The sequence below is a fragment of the Prorops nasuta genome, unplaced genomic scaffold (genome assembly GCF_024137725.1).
Source record: "Prorops nasuta isolate Cenicafe-Biocafe unplaced genomic scaffold, Cenicafe_Pnas_1.2 PNAS00009, whole genome shotgun sequence".
NCBI lineage: Eukaryota > Metazoa > Arthropoda > Insecta > Hymenoptera > Bethylidae > Prorops > Prorops nasuta.
In genome coordinates, this window is record NW_027116806.1 from 5,502,233 (window position 1) to 5,522,573 (window position 20,341).

General features: G+C 40.0%; 1 protein-coding gene across 1 annotated transcript in view; it reads right to left on the reverse strand.

The window, feature by feature from the left end:
- Window positions 1-8,309: 8,309 nt before the first annotated feature.
- The window catches only part of LOC136776110 (lachesin-like), a 29,217-nt gene continuing 17,185 nt past the window's right edge, over window positions 8,310-20,341 (reverse strand). Inside the window, exons 4-10 of the mRNA XM_066731479.1 lie at window positions 19,059-19,244; window positions 14,901-14,984; window positions 14,415-14,538; window positions 13,526-13,663; window positions 13,305-13,424; window positions 13,016-13,186; window positions 8,310-11,951 (exon numbers count right to left, since the gene is read on the reverse strand). Coding sequence (XP_066587576.1) covers window positions 11,656-11,951; window positions 13,016-13,186; window positions 13,305-13,424; window positions 13,526-13,663; window positions 14,415-14,538; window positions 14,901-14,984; window positions 19,059-19,244 — 1,119 coding nt within the window. The 3' untranslated portion in view covers window positions 8,310-11,655. The remainder of the gene's footprint in view (window positions 11,952-13,015; window positions 13,187-13,304; window positions 13,425-13,525; window positions 13,664-14,414; window positions 14,539-14,900; window positions 14,985-19,058; window positions 19,245-20,341) is intronic.

Here is a 20,341-nt window from a genome sequence, read left to right on the forward strand (position 1 = left end):
GTTTGACCATTATTCATTCCATATAGCAATAATTATCGTTTCTTTCCTGTTCGAGAGGGTTAGCTCAGGGGAGTTGGAAAACTAACTTATATAGTCCAATGGTACAAAGTGGTTGGCATTAGGCATTCCAGATGATCGTGGATGTTCCGGCTACGGAAACTATTGCCACTGCAGAAGCATCCACGTAACAGTAGAGCAGCGCACAGATGTCATCGATGCATTTCGTGTTTCAACCAAATGAAATTAGTGTCAGAATAGGGAGCTGCAGTTTATTCTATACATAGCCGATTTCCATTAACCGTTCGCGCACGAAATTCTACAATATTTATGAAATTATATTCGTAATACGTTACAGGCATAACTATAATTTAATTATAAGGTTGCGGTAACCAGGTTTAGCTTTCTTTCTCTCCGCCTCGTTTTTTGTTTTCTTCAGCGTGTATTACAAAAGCCGCAAAGGATGCACGCGCCAGTCCTCTAAAATTTCGTGAAACACAAGGCTGACTCCTCTTCCCATAGCAAAGACAAACTAATTAACATCGTCCAAAAGTCTAGGACGACTGCGCACAGCTCTGGTACAGTGGCCCCACTCTCCCCTCCCCTCCCCCCCCCCCCCCCACGTGCGAATCCAATAAGAAGGACACTACAAAGAAAAAGTGAAATATTTGTCCCGGAGTCTTTTATGAAGGGAAACAATGGGAGATAAGATTTACGACATTGACAGGAAGATTGAGAAGCGCAGTGAATAAAAGTGCGAAAGTGAGGAGCAGCAGAAGATGGGGGGATGCGAATGGTGGAGAAGAGGAGAGAAGAAGTACAAGAGGTGAGGGGGGGGGGTGCGGGGAAGAAGAGCGTTAATTAACAGTTGGTCTCGATCGCGCGATTCAGACGTCGAACTATAAAGATAACAGTGAACAGGGTGCTCCTGGGCAAAGCGAGTTTCTGTGCCCAGCCTGTTGTTCGAGTGCCCGAGTGGTACATACTATGTATATCTGGCCAAGTCTCCGCTGGCGGTGCGCGCGGCTGGGATGTCGGTTGTTGTTGTTGTTATCTCGAGCTGTTTCCTCGTAATTGTCTTCCCTCTTAGCAGTACGAGCCGCGCGGCGGCTTGTTATCTAGTGAATAATTCAATAAACTGCCGCCGCCGCGGACTTTGTAAGCGAAAATTTCACAGTTTAGATGCAAAAAACAATGGAGGACCGCTTCTTACGACATTCGTCTTTTTAGCCTTCTGCCCCGCCTCCCTTATCTTATCTGCTTTGCTCTCAAAAGAATAGATTAAGAGAAACAGTATATATAATATTTGTGTGTGTGTGGGCGTATGTGCATGTGTAATATGGTAAGGTGTGCGCAGACATTACTGCAAAATCTATGTAGATCGAGTCCATTAAACTCTGTTTCGAATTGTTATTATCGAACTAGTGTTTGCGCACATGAGTTTGCTGCAATGTATACATGCAGGCAGCATATTACTATAAGTACTGTAAGCTATGAATGGTTTTTGTCTCTTTACTTGCGCCCCTCGGAGCTTCGAGGACTGAAACTGCCTCTCTACACCATTCTCCAACATTGTGAATATTTCACGACACACAAATGTTGTCTCGGTGCTCCAGCTATTATTTTTCGGAAGCACTTAAAATGCACGAACGGGCGTTTAATTGGTTTTTCACCATTCCCACCATAACTAAACCTTTTTATGAAATGAATTGAACCATTTCAGCAAGGGTACTCTCCTTCGGAAGAGAAACAATTTATTATAACGAATATTGCGCTTGTCGAGCTGGGAGTCATGAATCCTTCGTAATACTTTGCAAAGTAAGGAGACACAGATTGGAGATTAGTAGAGGGAAAATTAATAGGACGCAGCCTGACAGGAGAACAGTGCAATCCACCTGAGACCATCCGCGTCCAGATTGGTCTCAATGTATCAGCAACGCTACGAGAGAGAGAGTGAGAAAGTGATTTTAAATAATTCATGCGTCACTCGGAAAATTAATTATTTATTATTTACATTAATTTCTATCCGTCGGAATTGTTTTTAAATATCGAATTGTGCGGAGCGAAGAGAGAGAGAGAGAGAGAGAGTGAGTGTGAGAGAGTGGGGGAAAGGAGGGAGGGAGGAAGATAGTAGGAGCTTTGTCACGGGTGCAGTGTGGAAGATGCGATAAAAGGCTATTATCTGCACTAGCGAGGTAAAAGTGATGACACAAGTTGGAAAAAGTCTAGTGTGGAAGAAATGAAGAAATGCTGCTGGAACTGCTCTATACTAGAGAGAGAGAGAGAGAGAGAGTCGTTGATGGGGGGGAAGCTCGATGAAGCAAGTGGTAGCGGTCACTTGTACGGACGGCCGTCGTTAATCAGTATGGCTACCGAACATAACGCTGCTTTATGTATCACACTCACGCGCAGCACGAAGGAAGCTTCGCCTGAGGTTATAGCGCGTTATCTCTCACTTTGGCTGACTATAGCGTTACGATGATCGTTATGACGTTGAATTTACGCGTACACGTAGCTCGTTGACCGGTTTCGTTAACTGCTTTTCCCCGTGAGTATACAGTATCTCGCCTTTTATTTCAAAACGCCTGCCTAATAGTCCTTTGACTTTGCCAGCAACATTCCTTTTATTGTACTAAAAACTGCTCGCCTTCATTATTTTTAATATCTCATTAGTAACGACTATAGCATTCTCTCTCTCTCTCTCTCTCTCTCTCTCTCTCTCTCCACAATTTTTTCAAATTAGCATCCTTCAAATATATTAATCTTCTCGCTCGTCTATATGATAGATTACGATCGCTTCAATTTACGCTCGTAAATTCTAGCGAGGCCAACGTATACTTAAGTGGAAACGCTTAGAATCCAACCAGCTTCTCTTCCAAACTTAATGCTACTTTATGTATTATCTAACCGTGTAAGGTATACGCTGCTGCTGTAGTTTATCGAGCGTTATCTCTCTCCTTCTCGTGTGTCCTTTATCAAAATTTTCCAGTCAGAAATACTACGTGCTGTAAATAACGGATCATTAAGCTAGTTGGATTTTGTTAAATTAAGCAATGGAAACGTGAAACGCTATTACTTCTATTTGGAGGATTGCCAAGAAGTATTGAAAAGTATTTGTCACGTGTTGACCAATCTTTCTTATATGTATTTACATGTATACAGAGGGCAGCAGACGGAGCTGCTGAGAATATATATTGCTTTACCTACTAAAATATTCGACCGTCTGCCAGCTAGTGTAAATCTCATTCATAATAACGAAGTGTTCGCGCGCGCGCGCGAGAGCGCATCTATCGCTTCATCGTGTGTTGGCTTTTCAGCTCCCTGAAATTTCGTCCCAGGCTATTTCTATTTACTTATCTTCAACTTTTCCGCATGCGATTTCATCCACGCGAGACACGCAGTTAAAGTTTGAAAGAACGAGGAAAGAAATCTTTCTATTCTCCGATGCAGAAAGCGAGTGGATGACTTGAGCGAAGAATATAATTCTCCTATACTATTTTGCGATTTCGCTCGCTATGCCAAGGATATTCTATTATCGTCGTGGATTCTATCGTATACTAATTAATTATCGATGGACAGGCTCTCGAAGAAAATTCAATCTCCTCGATCTATACCGTAATTGTATATAATATAGAAAATGAACATTGGTATATACACATATTATACCGATATAATACTATAGAGAAAATAATGAAAGTATGAAGGAGCTGACGGAAAGTATCGTTGTTTGTTTTTCATTATTTTCTCTTTCCAGAATGATCCATTTGTTTGTGGAAAGAGGGCGGCTTTTCGTTGACAAAGTGTCACTTAGGGCTGTGGGCGGGGGAAACATCTCTCTCGGAAGTAAAAGTGAGCCAGTGCCAGGTGATAAGGCGATCCTGTCTCTGCACAGAGCAAAGTAATCCTGAGTTATGCGAAATACCACCAACGCCAGCACTTTCCTCCCTCTCTGCAGCGTTTCACCTCCAGTCCCACATCTATCTTTGCTCGTCTATGCCTTGTGTATTCGTTTATCGGGCCAGATAAATTATTGACTGTTCTACTTTCGCTCTTCCTCTCTATACTTCCAGTTCCATCACTCGACGATACTCCTCCGCACGATACTATAGCTAATGACATTCGTATATATATATATACACATCTGCCATAGTACTATACTATATATATATATATAAGCTTGCTTTGAGAGAAAACGTGTAGGAAGATGGGAAGGTTTTCTCACGTTTCTGTGGCTCTAATCAAAGTCGAGCAATGTGAAAAGGATTCGCGTACGTGCCGGGCAAAGGTGAGCGCTACAATTGCCGTATGTGCGTATAAAATAGGCAGAGAATGGGGGGGGGGGTGTGGAGGGGGGAATCCTTGATGCAATTTAGCGCGTGAGCCGTGACAGGCAGCCGAACGACCATAGTGAAACGCACGAAGGAGGCTGTCCTGGCGTAAAGAGAAAGCATAAAATGGGCCGAACGCCCACCACGCCGCTCGAGAGTCCCGACCGACGCGAAACGGCTTACTACTATACTATACTATAGTATACTGCTATACGTGCACTCGCATGGCGAGCTAAACAAAGTCCGGCCCGCCCAGTCCAAGAGCCCGGCGCGCATTACTTTACGAGCGGAGAAAGACGTGATCCATTCCGTTCCGTTAATGCGACGCTATACGAGAGTATCTCTATAAAAGCTACTTGCGATCTTTTCCCACCTGCACTCTTCAAGCTTGTCCGACAGCTTGTAAAATTGTTGCTTCGTCAGGGATATCCCCTTGCAATAATGCCTTAAGACGGAATTAACCCCAACGATGTTGGCTTATCTTCGCAGTTCTACCTTCTTCTTCTTCTTCTTCAGCTTCTTCAGCTTCTGCTTCTTCTCATTACCGTTATTATTATCATCGCGATTCCTCCAATTCCAAGCGCCAAAATAGCAAGAGAAAGCTTTGATAATACTAATGAAAGACTACATTTTGCGCATTCCACTTAGCAGCACCCCCCCCCCCCCCCTGGCGTCACTGTAGTGGAACGTACGTACATCAAATCGTGCTGGCGAAGCAGCATATCTTATTAGAAACAAATATTCATGTCACATACCCGGCACCGGCTGGTGCCAAGTGTTTGACTCTTACCCTACCTACACTGCACGTGCGTGAGAGAGCAAGCTCGGCATATCCTTGCTCTACTCAAACAACTTTCAAATAATATTGAACGAATTTTACTGTCTTTTCCTTCTACGCCCCTCTTCCCATCCATCCCTCTTCTTTCCTGGTACAACACACACACACACACACACATGTTTATATATATTGATAAAATCAAATTCTTCTCAAATTTTCCTCTCGTTTCAATTTTTTCCGCGGAAAACAAAAGCACAAACACGCGCGACGAACAAACAACTCTATTCTTCCTTCAGTCTCTCCCCACTGACAGGAACTATTTTCAGTAGCCGCAGCTTTGTGCAATGGAATCAATTTGCAGAATTGCAGTTTCCAGTTTTATATTCAACAAGCAGTCTACTACAATATTTGTTAAATGGATTCTCGCTTACCTCTTTTTTATCTCCCTCGTTCTCGCGGTGGCTACAAAAAATTTCGCTAATAATGCAAACACGATTGTAGACACTGATTTCATCGAATTTTAAAAGAAGCTGAGCCTGCGTGTCAGTCGCGGTTCCAATCGGAAATTCGTCAAATTTAATATGTCCCATAACACATGCAATACGAGATATCGCGCATATCTAGACTATCTTAAGGATTCATACAGCTCTCTTTTACTTTACTTTGCAGGCACGTAGATTCAATATTAAATTCCTCAAATCATTGGTTTATCAATGATGTATGCGTCAATGAGAATTTCTTCTATTCAAACATGAAACGTTTCCATCTGAAATTTCATCTACTGAATTAACGTTGATCATGTTAAATATTTAATATTTAGAAATAAAATTTAGCTTCTGTTGCTGCGGAATCTCATTATTAATAAAGCAAAACTGCTCTGTATTCAGCATTGGTCGCTCTATGTGCTTTCTGATTTTCTTTCGGTCTATACTCGAGCTGGACCTACCATACTCTATATATATGTATATACATGCTTCCCAAGGAGATTCCGAATAGAGATGGAATAAAATAGTCGACAAGATTGGCTTCACAATGTTTCTTAAATACTGCATTTCATGTAAAAAAAGAGCATCCCTATACTTGAGCAATTTCATTCGAAATTAGGAAACTTCCGTTATACTTCGTTAAGTAAGTTATAATGAAGTATATTATTCCATTAATAGAAGCTTTACGTACCTGAAAAATGTAATCTTCGTTTTAACCAGCTTGGAAGTAGTTTGAGTACTTCATAACTAATATACTATTTGTTTTCCATGGACAGCAAATCCCTCGGGAGAGCGTCATGCAAAAGTCAGATGATGTTTAATCTCCTTGCGCCAAATCATTTTTCATGTAAACTTTCATAAACCAGAATTCATCGTCGAAAATCGAAATAACAATAGAATTGGTCAAGCTTTTCTTTTATTGAAATATGGATCAGTTACAGCGTATGTTCACAGTTATGTACAGACTTGTTCGACAATCTTTTTACACAACTAATATATTATACAATCTAAACTTACAACTTAACACGAACTCTTCCTACGTTATTTAGTCGATCATTTAAGATCAATTTTGTGTCAATTATTAGAGCGAATGTCTGACAGCCCAATCTGAAGGCCATTGCAAGCTTAAAACATTAATTATTGTATAGAAAAAATGCACTTTGCAAATCAATCTAGCTTTCTCTCTCTCTCTCTCTCTATAATATATTATATTTAGCCTAAGCTTTTTAAAATAGCAGATAAGCTATACATCGCCGTTTAGTTATTAAGTCGTTTGATGGATTTTGCTGTTAGAGATTCGTTCCACGATAATTCGGAAGTAAAACCTTTGTGGCATGATCAAATAAGAACACTTATCGCAATCTCAAACCAAAGTCTTAAATAATTTATCGTACAATGTAAATAGCATATTTCTATAAAAACTAGCAACAAATAGAAACAGCTATTTACATATACATATACTACATATATTATAAGTACAATGCATACTATAATTGTATATATGTATAATAATATTGTATATATATATATATTTTTTTTTAAAGTAGTATATTAACATTAAGGCCATTTTATTTATAAAAAATCATGCTTGATCCTCCAGTAACGCTTCTTGGATAAGAATCATCTGATCGAATCAACATCGTATTATCTCATTTGCGCGCGGCGATTAAAATACGGGCACCCTGTAATTGTTTCTACTAAATTTAATGCATATCATTTATGGCATGATCAATTATCGCAGCCTCGTTCGTAGGAAACCGCGAGAGATCAGCATGAATGTTGGTAATCGCATCTCAAATAATGATGGAATTATATAGCATATATATTCTAGACTGGCATCCACATTGAAATGAGCGAATTTTCGGGCTGATAGAAGAAAGAAGATTCGGTCGTACCGCGTATACGGGGACGGGGGAGAGGGGGGGGGGGGTAGTGTTGAAAAGCACTGATACCGGAGAAGTTAAAAGAAAAGAGGGTGGGATGGGAGGGGGAGGGAGGAGAGTATGCAACGTGGTGGGAGATCAGGGGAAGAAAGCTCGAGTGCAAAGGACGTAGATGAGTGGGGGGTGGGTAGGGGAAAGGGGTGGAGGAGTGAAAAGAGGGCTGGCGGCGGAAGACTTCCGACTTTCGACTCCGATGTATATATATATATATATATATATAGTATATGTACAGTGTGATATAGCTCTGTGCTGCTATGGGACTGCGGTATGAGGAAGCCGTAAGAAGAGAAGACGAACGCAGGGGTTTTCACTGAAGCGTGAAATCCTCTTCACGAGGTGCGCCGCGCGTTCGATGGGCCATATTTCACGTGGCCATTATGCTCCTGGGGTAATAATACCGCACAATTACTGAGATCTCAAGTTCGCGAAAGAAGGGAAATAAAATCAGCATAAAGCGAGCCACCAAATGGTGCTGGCAGACCTTTAATGAAAGTAGTGCTGGGTGCGGCGGGGAAGGAAAGCATGGCCCTTAAATTAATTCGCGATGAATTACGTCCGCGCCAGCTGTTCAAGCAGTTGTGTTTATTTATGAAGGAACTAAGATCTTCCTCCTAGAGTCCTTAAAGGAGGATTTACCGTTAATTTCTCATAGTGACCGTGAAGCTCTCTTTTTTTTCCTCTTTCCTTTTCTCTCGAACCCCACCCCCACCCCCTTACTTATATTCCAATAGTGATTCGGGACCAACCCTCCCCCCTCCCTCGAACGTATAGCCAGGTATATCAAGTTTCAAATGTCAAATTAAGCATTCCCCATGCTGCAGTCCGTTTCCTCGAGAGATTCAAGAAATATTCATTATTCCTAACAACAATACTTATTCGGTTTCCGTATAATAACGAAAGTTCGGCTCTAGCCCGACTCCCTTTCTCGTCATATTTGGAATGTTAATCGAGCGGTTAGTCTCGCGTTACGATCTCGTTCTTAAAGTTGAAATATTGTGTGGAATAATAATGACTCGTTGCGAATAAATTGCTGCTGAATCAGCGGGGCTGAAACGAGGGAAAAAAGATTTTCGTGTGCCAACGACGCGGTGAGTGATTCGAATGATTTGAATTTCGGGACGTAGTGTGTGCTATGCATGTATGGTATAACAATCAATGATGACTCGCATTCGGGGAGTTGGTTGGAAAGGGAGAACGGCGCAATAGAACAGAGTTACTGCTGTGCAATAAAAGAAGAACTGCCACAAAATAGTGCAGCTGACATTGCAATTCTTGCAGGTGTTGAGAGAAAGGAAAGACGAATGGAATGAGGTAAACTGTAAAGGATTGCCGAGGGATAGGGATAGAAAGAGATAGTGTGGTGGTGGTGGACGAAATGGCGGCAATGGAGGAAGAAGAGGAAGTGGAAGAGGAAGAGGAGGTGGAGGAGGAGGAGGAGGAAGAAGAAGAAGAAGAAGAAGGATCGTATGACAGGCTTGGCTGCGATAAAACTGAAGAACTGAGGAACGGGGGAAAATTCGATTTATTCAGCAGTAAATACACAGAGCATCAGGAGAACGTCGCGTCGACGTAAAGAAGGATACGTCCTAGCGCGGCCAAGCTTCAGCCTGCAGTACCTCTCGCCCAGCTTTCAGCTATCGTTTGACATTCGATCCTTAGCTCGGATTTAACCCCCTTTCCAAACAAGCGAGAGCCTGATTAAAACATATTTCCTCCCCTGCCCCTACATAGTTGACTCGAAAAAATAAATATACCTACTATATATGTATATTACGTTTTATATGCCTTATGCCTTATTGCACTGCCCAAATGGCTCATTCATTGTTTTAACTATTGCGCCACGATGCTTATTACCGAAGCAATAAATTATCCTGCAATATTTCACGCTGCTTGATGTTCGTTGAGAACAGTGAGAGCTCTATTTATTTATTCTTTCCAGTCTATCCAAAAGTGAAAATAGCGAGAGTTTCGGTCATTTGTTTAAAACAATTTTCTTTTCGTCAGAATCTTTAATTCTTTCTCACACGCACACACGCACACTCTAGCTAACTGACTAAATAAAACGTTAATCCATCTAAAATAAAAATCTGTTAAGGAGATGTATATAAAAATACTTTTGGCTCATGTTTATTATAACAACAGCATTATCCAACCTAACGCTAAAAATTGCTCGATCCCTATGGAAAAATAATCTGTCCAAAATTGGAGGTTGCTCGTTTGTTAAGAATTTCATTTCGTTCGGCTAGACTAAAATTCTGGAAATGGATTCTAATTGATTTTCAAGCTAAAATGGCATAGTTAAGTGGAGTTCAGCATTAAACATTTAATTGAGCTACGATGCATTGGTTTTTTTTTCAATATTTGCTTGATTTTATCACATTCTTTATCGTCTATTCAAATAAAAAGCCCGGTTTCGTTAATTATTTCGTGAATTATACGCTTGCATTGAAACCAATTATAAAGCAGAATTAACTGATTTGACATTATTACATATCTGTGCCCTATTGCAATTAATCACGTTACACTATGACTATTAATAGAAAATCAATATAGGGTACATATTAATCTTGCATTGCAACGATTTCGCCTAAAGAACGATTTAGAAATAACAAACGAAAGGTGTGGTTCTTTCGATTAAATTATAATTACTGCATGCACAAATAGTCAAAATAATAGCATAAGTCCTGCTGATAGCTTGGAAGTACGACAAGCATTACGAAAAAGCATTCAACATTTTGAGCATAATACTAATTTAAGACACAATGGAGGAATTAAAGGGTATTGTTCGGAATACAGTCATTTTGCCATTATTGTCAGACTAGATTCGTGAATTACTTCATTTTCCGATCTGCCAACAAGTAATCAAGCTGTACAAGGGAATTTAAACTCGATTCTTTTTTTGTTGGAAGAGAAACGTTAAGTAGGTTATAAGAGTAAATTCGCTGAATAAAATTTCACGCGGAAGAATATGGAAGTCGTGACAGCAACAACACATCTGTAAGTACGAATTATTCACGAACGAGCAAGCAGTTATAGTAAATTCCGGGCCACTTATTCAATCGGTATACTTTGATGAAAGTTGGATCGTAAAAGTTGTCGTGATACTCGTTAAATGTGGTATATCTATTAAAACGATGTCATAAGAGCTTCCCATGGACGTTATGCCATTCGCACAAAGTATAATCTCGATGAATTATCGTTACCCTGCCGTGTCAGTATATTCACACGCGTATGAACTCTCTCGCAAGACCCTCTCATACGTGCACACGTCCAATGGAAAATTTGCAAAAGCGCGCTGCACTAGTTACTTTTTTTTTCTTCTTTTATTTTTTTCGTAACAGGACAGGTATTGTATGTACAATTAAATGCATTATATGTATATCATGTGTTATGAGCCCCGCTCAATTTGAAAGTACGCATCTGCGGCTCTTATATAATAGTAGAATCTACACTCGTACATCTCTGACTCCTTTTCTTCTTGCCACCTCTTTGGCAAATAAAAAAGCTTAAAGAGCATTGACTGCGTTGTACGAGAAACACATAATATATTTGATACACGTATATCCTTGAAATACGAGAGATTCGTTTTAATTAAAACATGTAATATAATGCCTGTGCCGATTCGCCCCTCCCCCCCCCCCCCCCCCCCGCCCCCTCTATCTTCTTATATAGCACGATCAAGTTTAATGACAATTTAATTTAAAGACTGGTCCAAGGAAGATAATACTCGGCAAATATTAATTATATTACCTCTTTATTATAAACTTGTTATTTTACGGTGATTGGCAGAATTCCTGATTCGTCGAGCACTCGAGCGGATGACTGCAATATGAGGTTAATTGATGAAGTACAGTTTTACCTTTCGGTTGCTGTACTCTAACATCTGTGATTGACGACTCGTGGCAATGATGGTTCCCGGCTATATATATATATATATATATATATAGCATATAACGGTAAATCAATGTAAATTGTAGGAAAGAACAGTAATTCCTCCGTGGAGAAATCCGAGAGGTGCATCACCCTGAAGAAGGACGCAGGTTATGATCGAGTGATAATTATATAGCCAGAGCGTGCGGTCAGTTGTTAGTTTTTAGAAGCATCGGGATCTCCACTCGAGTGTTTCATTGCCACCTGTGACACAGACATACCATCGACCAAATGATTACGAGCGTTAGGAGAGGAGAAGCTCTCTGGAGTTGATTCGCCCTAGAGCTCATCTTAACTGCTGGTCTCTTCCTGCTGATCCTTACAGTCGGCGAGGCTGTTGCCACTGAAGGGAAACCTACGTGACCGTGAATCGTATTGTCCTGCACAGCTGGAGACTTGTTCTCCATATTCTCCAACTCAGCGGAACCGTAGATTACCTCGTCTTCTTCGTCGTAAAACTCTATCTGCTTCTTGTCCGTACCTAAAATCTCTGCAATGTAAGAGAAAGCATTATCCGCTTGTAATCCGATTAAAGAAATGGCAAATAGGGATTTTTTTTAAATCTATTCTCTGAAGGAAAAGGGAGAGAAGATTAAAATGCTGACAGCTCGGGCTTCGCATCCTTTAGGCAAAATAGATTGGCGCGTTGGCGGTGGGGTTGAGTGGCTGTATAGCGCGCGACCCCAGTCGGAAGATCCAATGTCGTATAGTATATAGTTTAGTATACGCAGTATAGTATAGACGTATAGGAAAAGGATGAGGATTGACCGAACGAAAGACGCTGTCGTATGATACAGAAGAAAATCCTGGGAGGTTTCTACCGCAAAGTGAGGATGCTTGTAAACGTGAGCATGTTTGCTGTAAGAAGAAAAGCTTCTTATTCCTATCATCCCACGATCAGTCTAGAGGAGAGAAGCTTTCCTCCCTTTACGAGTATAGACCTATATGTATACTCTACCCGGAGAGACCGGTTAGCCTCCACGCGACTTACTTGATTCGCGTTGACGCAACAAGAATAACGCAGCTAATACGGAAGCGATTCTTGCCTAAAGAGGCGGAAAATCAAAAGTCAGTTTCTCGTCCGGTAGGCTGGTCGAGCCGGTTGCTCTAGTAATTGTACATATATATAGGGTATGTACTTTAATTCCTCCTATATAGACACTCAATTCTAATAGATATTAATATTATATAAAGTAAATCTTTTTTTAATTTATTATATTCTTAGTTACATGTATATATATATAGATTCAAAAGAGAATATCCTTCCAAAATTTTCTACGTTGCACGGTTAAAGAGTCGAATGAATTTTTGCGCAAACAATTCGGTGAGAATTAAAATATACACCCTGTATTGCAGCATTCTCCTATATATATATATACGTATACATATACCTACATAGTATATGATCTTCCAGATCTCCGCTTTATCCTATACATATTTTATCATTAACGTATACGTTTATGTTGACGTTAATGACCGACATTTCTGCATCTGCATGCGTGTATACTACTTCGATAACTCAAGTCTAAGTAGTAAACTCGACAATGAACTTACCGTATAATCGTATGCTGCTCTCGACATCCCCCAACGAGTTCTTCGCGGCGCAACGATACGTTCCCACGTCGATGTTTCGGAAGTTTCGAATTGTCAGAATCATCCTGACTTCGAATTGGGATATCGAAACTGTCTGAACAGAGTGCCTAATGCTCGATATTATCATAGCTCCTTTTAACAAAAACATACACAATTTTCTATTTTTATAAATACATATATATATATATAAATACTTATTACAATGATAAATCGAACGATTGCACGGATATTAGGACAAACCCAGACTCACCCTTATCCGTGACCCAATAATTGATAGCCTTTGGGTAAGCTGCAACGAAGCACTCCAAGCTCACATCTGTACCCAAGGGAGCTCCGACCAGCTGATTCGGTACACGGATTACTGGTGGAACTGCAAATCGAAACATTAACCGACACGTCACGTCGGATTAACATTTTACCATTGAAGAAATTAAACCCTTTGGTTTTCTCAATAAGCACTGCGCTACTTACAGTGGACGCTTACGGAAATTCGTTTGCTGACAGTTGGTGGTACGTTGTTGCTCGCGATGCACAAATAAATTCCCATCTCGTTTCTCGAGATCTTGGACATTTTCAGATCCTCGCCATAATATTCGGCCACTGAAATCACTGCAGGCATATAACGTATATATATTATGTACTATGATGGAAGCTGTGTGTAATAACATTCGTGAATAATAGACACGATTTTTTAGTGTTTCTATTATTAGATACATCATATATAGTACACTAACTCGACGGATTATATAGGCTTACGTATCGGAGAGCTAGTAGTGCACTAAGATTCAAAGCTTCGGTAATAATTAATTTCTAGATAGGGAATACCAGGCATTTTCAATAACTATCTAGCTGGATTATGATCGATATTCGTAGGTAATGCCGATGATGATGGCATAGCATGGCAGACAGCTGCGCGCATAGCTGAATCAAGTTTACCGTTCATCGTTCACCGATCTCCAATTCGAGCTGCCGCGGGAGAAATAGTTTTCGCAAAATTCTATACCCACTAATTCTATAACAGACAATGTCTAGATTAAATCCTCGGAGTTCTATATATATATATACACAGTTGGCACATCGCAGAATACGTTGTACTTCCGCTTCCGCACAATTTCCAACATTGCTATATGAGTTTACCGCGCGAAATTCCACGACTTGATTAAAAATTCATAAATGTTCTCCAGCAGTTTTTGCTATGAACTTGTAGTGCCCGATCGAATCACATAAGTGGGTCAGTAGAGCGTGGATTATACACGGTATAACGAAATGGAGTAGAATGAAATATCAATGATAATTTAGCGTAAAGCATATGGTTCGTTGTTTCCGGAAAGGTAAGAATGTCATTTGGAGTAAATCGTACCGTGAGGTTTCTGGTTCTGTGCATTTCCAGCAGATGACTCCCGAATTGTAATGTTCCTCCCATCTTCTCTGCGCCAAGAGACGCGAGGCTGAGGAATGCCTCTTGCTCGGCACGTTAACTTCACCTGCACGTGTTATGAAAACAAAGTTAATAAGGACCAAACACTCACCCTTCCCACTAAGCAAGCGCCTTATATTGAAAAAATCCCAGATTACATATTGTCTTGCCATGAGGGGAAAGAATAAATTTCTAACAGTCCAGGGCCCCGTCGGAGCTCTATATTTTTACAACACGCCTGTCTATGAATTTCACACACACACACATGCACGTACGATTAATTTGAAAATTTTCCAGTAAACCAATCTTCGAGCGAAACGATCTTAATCATTTACTTTATTCCTATTCGTACGTGTGCGATTACTCTAAATTAACCAGGACGTGACTATTATTTTACAGAGTCTTCGAGCTGCAAAGTAATTATTGTACCTGTCCACCCTCGGTTACCATAATATCGCCCGACGTGTCTTCCGGTATAAAGTCAGGTGGAACCACTATTTTCAGCAATCCTACCTGAAACGAAGAAAAACACGGTGCTTGGGTGAACAGTGAAACAGAATTTCCTTGTATAATGTTATTGATGAAATTTCAGAAAGAAAATTAGAATTATTATGAAATCTTCCTCCATTGTTTCAGCAATTTCTGAATAGAGTTCCAGTGATAATAAATAAACCAAGTACAGGAGTGTACGTTGAGATATAATTGTATAGACGATAGAGCGACGCCAAGTTGCTGCCAAGTTTCACGAAGCAGGGTTCTCAGTTGGTATATAATATGGAGTATTAGTAACTCTCGAGGTGAAAACTCTAAATCTCACTTAGTAAGAGTTTTTCACACAATTGCACGGTTGCGCGGATTAAGTCTGGCGGCTTAGCCTCTTTGTCGAAAACTATCTATATATATATGCGTGTATAATATAAGGGTGAAATCGTAAATATGGGAATTATCATGGGCCATTTAGCGAGGTAAACGTTTTCTTTAGAGGTGGTGGTTTCCGTATAGTGGATATTTGGGTTATAAATAAGAGATTGCGGCTCTTCCGTTAATCCAGGAACAGCAGATATCTGGTCGTGTTTCTTCCTCGTTGGGTCGACGCCGAGACGCCGCCGCGCCGGCTGCGCCCTGATGTGCGTTCGCGCGTAGCCTTGCACCCGTGTAATTACGCGAGGATGTAATCCACGGGACGACGAAACTTCAATCGTTATAACCGAGTTGTCTCGCAAGGCGCCGAACTGCTTCAGAGTTCAGACAGTCCCTCCCCAACGAATGCGGGAGCAAACTCATGTCAGCTGAGGAGGCGCATTTATCTTTTGCTGCTGCCGCGTTGCTGGGACAAACTTGCCGACACACAAGCCTCTCTTTTGTTGTTCGCGCAGCTAATTCTCCGCTAACGGCGAACCTTCCAGCTTTTAACGTGTTTCGATTACGTAGCTCGACTATATATATAGGACGAGGCAAGCCTCGTTTCAATATTCCTTCCTTAATAGCGTGCTCATTAATTAATTAATGCTATTGGGAATATATACACATGTACAGAGCGAGTCGAGGTTGGTCTTCGATAAAGACATGTGTGTGTGTGTGTGTGTGTGTGTCATGCATGTGTATATAGCGACACTCGGAAAATTGACCGTCGCGTCAGGACTCGAGCTCAAGCGTCGACTGTGTCTCTTGATAAAACTGTCAGTATATATATATGAGCGCAGTGCTGCTAATACCTGGAAATCCTCGGCAAACTTGCATAACTACATCGGAATATCCGAGCTCGAATTGGCACGACTGCCTCGTCGAACACATTTTCCGCACGTCCGCGCGCCGCGTCTGCGTCTGCGTCTGCTGCGTCTCAGTCTGCGTAGTCTGCTAGACTGCACACATAAATCTCATTAACACGGCTTTCAAATGATGCACGGTACACCATGAGGAATTTAACCAACAGTCCTCCCCCCCTCCCTCTTAGACTTAACTCAACGTTCAACCGTAATGATTTTATTTCTCATTGCAACATTTGGAATTTTAATCATATCTTCTGCAGTGTCCATGGTGTGTGTTTAAATTTATATATATATATATATATATATGTATATGTAATATTTAATTATTCTTAGGATTAAATCGAACCCTCGAGTCAGCTTTCATATCGACGTATTTATTTTGGATTTTTTCATTTTTTAATGTACATTTTATTGATTTGGATAATTATATATATATATATACGAGAGACGATCGATTGTATATGTTTGAAATATATATGATCTCGTATAGAAATGAATAAAACTTGGATTCAAAGTGCACAGGTGGAAGCAAGTTGAGATGGTTTTTCGTCGATTGACCAAGGCATTCGATGCTGTTTCTTACGGTAGGGTGTTCATTACTTAGAGTCTTGCACTATTTAAGATTACCGTAAGACGGACTTTCGTTCGTTCCGAATCCGTCCTGCGAAGACTCGCGAGCTACTACTCTCTAGCCGAAGCGAATTCAATCTGAAACGTCGAGAAATTAGATCTCTGAGTTAACCTGCAGAAAGAAACGGAAGGTGAAAGATACCTTGACTGTGCAGCCTGATACTGAAAGTATATCTGAAATGCTTAATCAAAGAGCCCTGTGCACATACACCCACAAAGATAGGTAGTATCTCTAATTCAATAAAGATCTTCACTGTGCGTTCTTCCTTGTGCTCCAGCAGCAGCATTCTATCCCTTGTACTAAATGTATATTAGTACGGAAACTGACGACATTTTTCTCAATGCGATTTTATAAGATTAGGGACATGCGAATATCACGTACAGCACTCGATTGTGTTTAGTGGGAGAATGTAAGCCTTACACTTATTGTTCATTCTTAGGAACGTTTGTGTAAATGTCAATTGAAAATATATAGAAAAGCACTGGTGTTATAAACATTTAACCTATTTTATTGTAAGTGTATCATTTTACTAAATATAGGAGAATGGTATTAGCAGACCCCTCTAGTTTATCAGTCTGTTTTGCAAGGGTTGAAATATAATGAAAAATTTGATTTTATAAAGATTGGAAATAATAACTGTAAATCAACAAGAGAGATTCATATATCTCGAGGAAAACAAGATTACAAATTTTATATCTCAATGAGCTTATCTCTTACGAGTCTGAAAAATCGATTATAACTATTGGCGCGCGGAATTCGGCCAAAGCTGTCTCGCTTGTGCAAGACGTATTTTTTAAACCGAGTAAAATAATTTTATAAAGTATGAAAACATTTAAAAATTGAGGTCTTGGTTGATACGGAAAAAATTCTCTGTCTAGTCTGCGACTTGATAAGCGTTTCTTACAATCTTGGAAATTCGTGTAATATTGAATAAGAAGGATAAATAGCAGCAGTATTTTAGAGAATGAAGGGCAATATTTAATTCGCTTGTTTTTGATTGAAAATCAATTGGCGAATGCATTTTTATCATCGTTTTTTGTGATTTGATCATTCGTATCACGTTTGATAATCAATTTTATTTGTTGCTGATGATTATTAAGTTATGGTTGAGAGTAATTTTTCTTATATTAAACGTATTGTTAAAAATTTCTATATTTATATATGATAGAAAATTTGATATATGCAATCACAAAAAATAAAAAAGAGTTGGTAGATGCGGATGATATAAAAGGCGATTACGAACCACTTATAACAACTTAAATTAGATCAATTGTGTTCCATTTAATGTATGACTTTTCGAATATTTTGTTAGTTTAACAATTTCTATCCAAAGCTGTATTTTTAAAAAATAGAATCTAACGTTCATAATAAAAAAGTATCCTTCGTTCCCTAATTTAACACTTCATCATTTAATCATGACTATGAAAATTGTCAATTAATAGAATTTTTTAAAACCTGCTTCTTTTAGTTTTTTTTTCTTAATGTTTAAAATAATTTTAACATTAATAATATTAAGCATCTACGAGTGTGAGACTCAAATTTCCACACTGTACAAGACCGTACATCGTAATGTTTGTAGTTTGCTAATTTTATAAAATCACATTGGAAAAATGTCGCCAGTTCCTGGGCTAATTAATAGCTCCATATTTTAGCTATACATTATACACATACTATTTATATATTATACATATTGTCAACTCTTTCAAATGAAGCATAGAGACACGTGGATAGTAATACCGCCGCAAATTGTATTTAACCTAAATTAATGACGTTCCTCTCTACTCTCAACGGACTGGGTCCCCCGCACATCAATTATACAGAGAAACGTGACAATTCCACAGAGATTAAATTGTTGAAAGGACTCAATATTAGGCATCTGCGCTTAGAGCGATGAAAGATCAGATTTTTAAAAGCGATTTAACGAAAACCCAGGGAGGGAGTCCTGGCCACTCTATTTCGACAACTGAGTTCCGGCTTACCTCGACGCGACCCGTACAGTAGTATAAGCGCACTAATGCGCCGACTGGCCAAACTCTCCTGAGCCGTGCTTATACTAGAAACACTACTACTCGTTCGTGTACATACGTCTGGATCGATTAAAAGTTTCGCACGTGTTAAGAAAATAAAACATGTAGGTATATACTATATATATATATATATATATATATATGTATATAACATTATTACTTGGCTTTTCATAGGATCGGTGTTGATTTGGCACATGTAGAGTCCCTCGTCTTCCGGCTGGACGCCTTTGATTTTCAGGTGCCAAGTACTGTGATCACTGTGCGACACAGAGATACGCTTGTTTTGCGTTATCACGCTCTCGTGGATGGCCTGAATTGCCTTGGTGTCGACCTTCACCCAGCCCACCTGCGGCAGAGGAGTGAAAAGCAAATAGAGATACTAAATGTGTACAAGTGGAATAAGCAGACATAAACCGATACATATAGTGGTATAAAGAGACAATAAAGAGACCTGTCGACATTGGCGCGACGCGATAGCTCGCTGCGCCGGAACTGGAAATCGCTCAGACTACGCGGATCCTCCTCGCAATTTCCCCAAGCCGACAGCGGATGCCGTGTGTTAGGAGAGGCTGAAGGCCTCTTCAGCATCTCCTCTCCTCTCCTATCTTTCGCGAAACTTGCCTTACCTATCTCTCTAGCCAAACTTTCAGCGCTATTTGCATTTTCCGTATAGAATGCTTGGAATACATGCTACACACGAAGATGATACGCGTTTGCGGGCGCATAAACGCGTGCCCTGCCCCTCCCCCCCCCCCCTTCTCATCCCACCAGCTCCGTCAAGTTTGCGTCACGCCAGGATTCCCGCTAATACATCTATACTACTGGATGCAGTATATCATTATACAAGTGCCAACAATCTCGTCTGGCCTTCATTTTTCTTTCCACTTTCGCGTATAGTTTTTTCTAGACAGTTGAACGTTCTGCATATATATATATATATATATATATATATATATATATATATTAAATGCGTTAAATGTAAAGGCATAGCGAGCACGTTAAATAAACTAAGTATATAGTATACCAAGCACGTTAACTACACAGTTTCATTGCTATTATAAACGCCTATCTACTGCATTTATTATTCGCTCCGTGCATGTAGCAACAAAGTCACACCAAAGCGACAATGTGTGCTCGTGCATATGCGTACTATCAGCGTTATATATCGTAGCTTTTGTAATTTTGACTGGGATTTTTTCCTATATACGTATACGTATATACCGTTCATTTACACATTCTCGTTATGTCTGTGTTGGTACACGCATAGAACGAATATAACACACGCGTATAGACGCCTTTCTAGTCGTACGTACATACTTCCTTACTACGTAGATGTACAGAAATACACGATAGTATTGTAGCGCGAAGCAGAGCACAGCAAAGCAAAGCGGACTGTATTGTAAACCAGCTAAACAATTATATAATCATTTTGTGGCTCCGCAG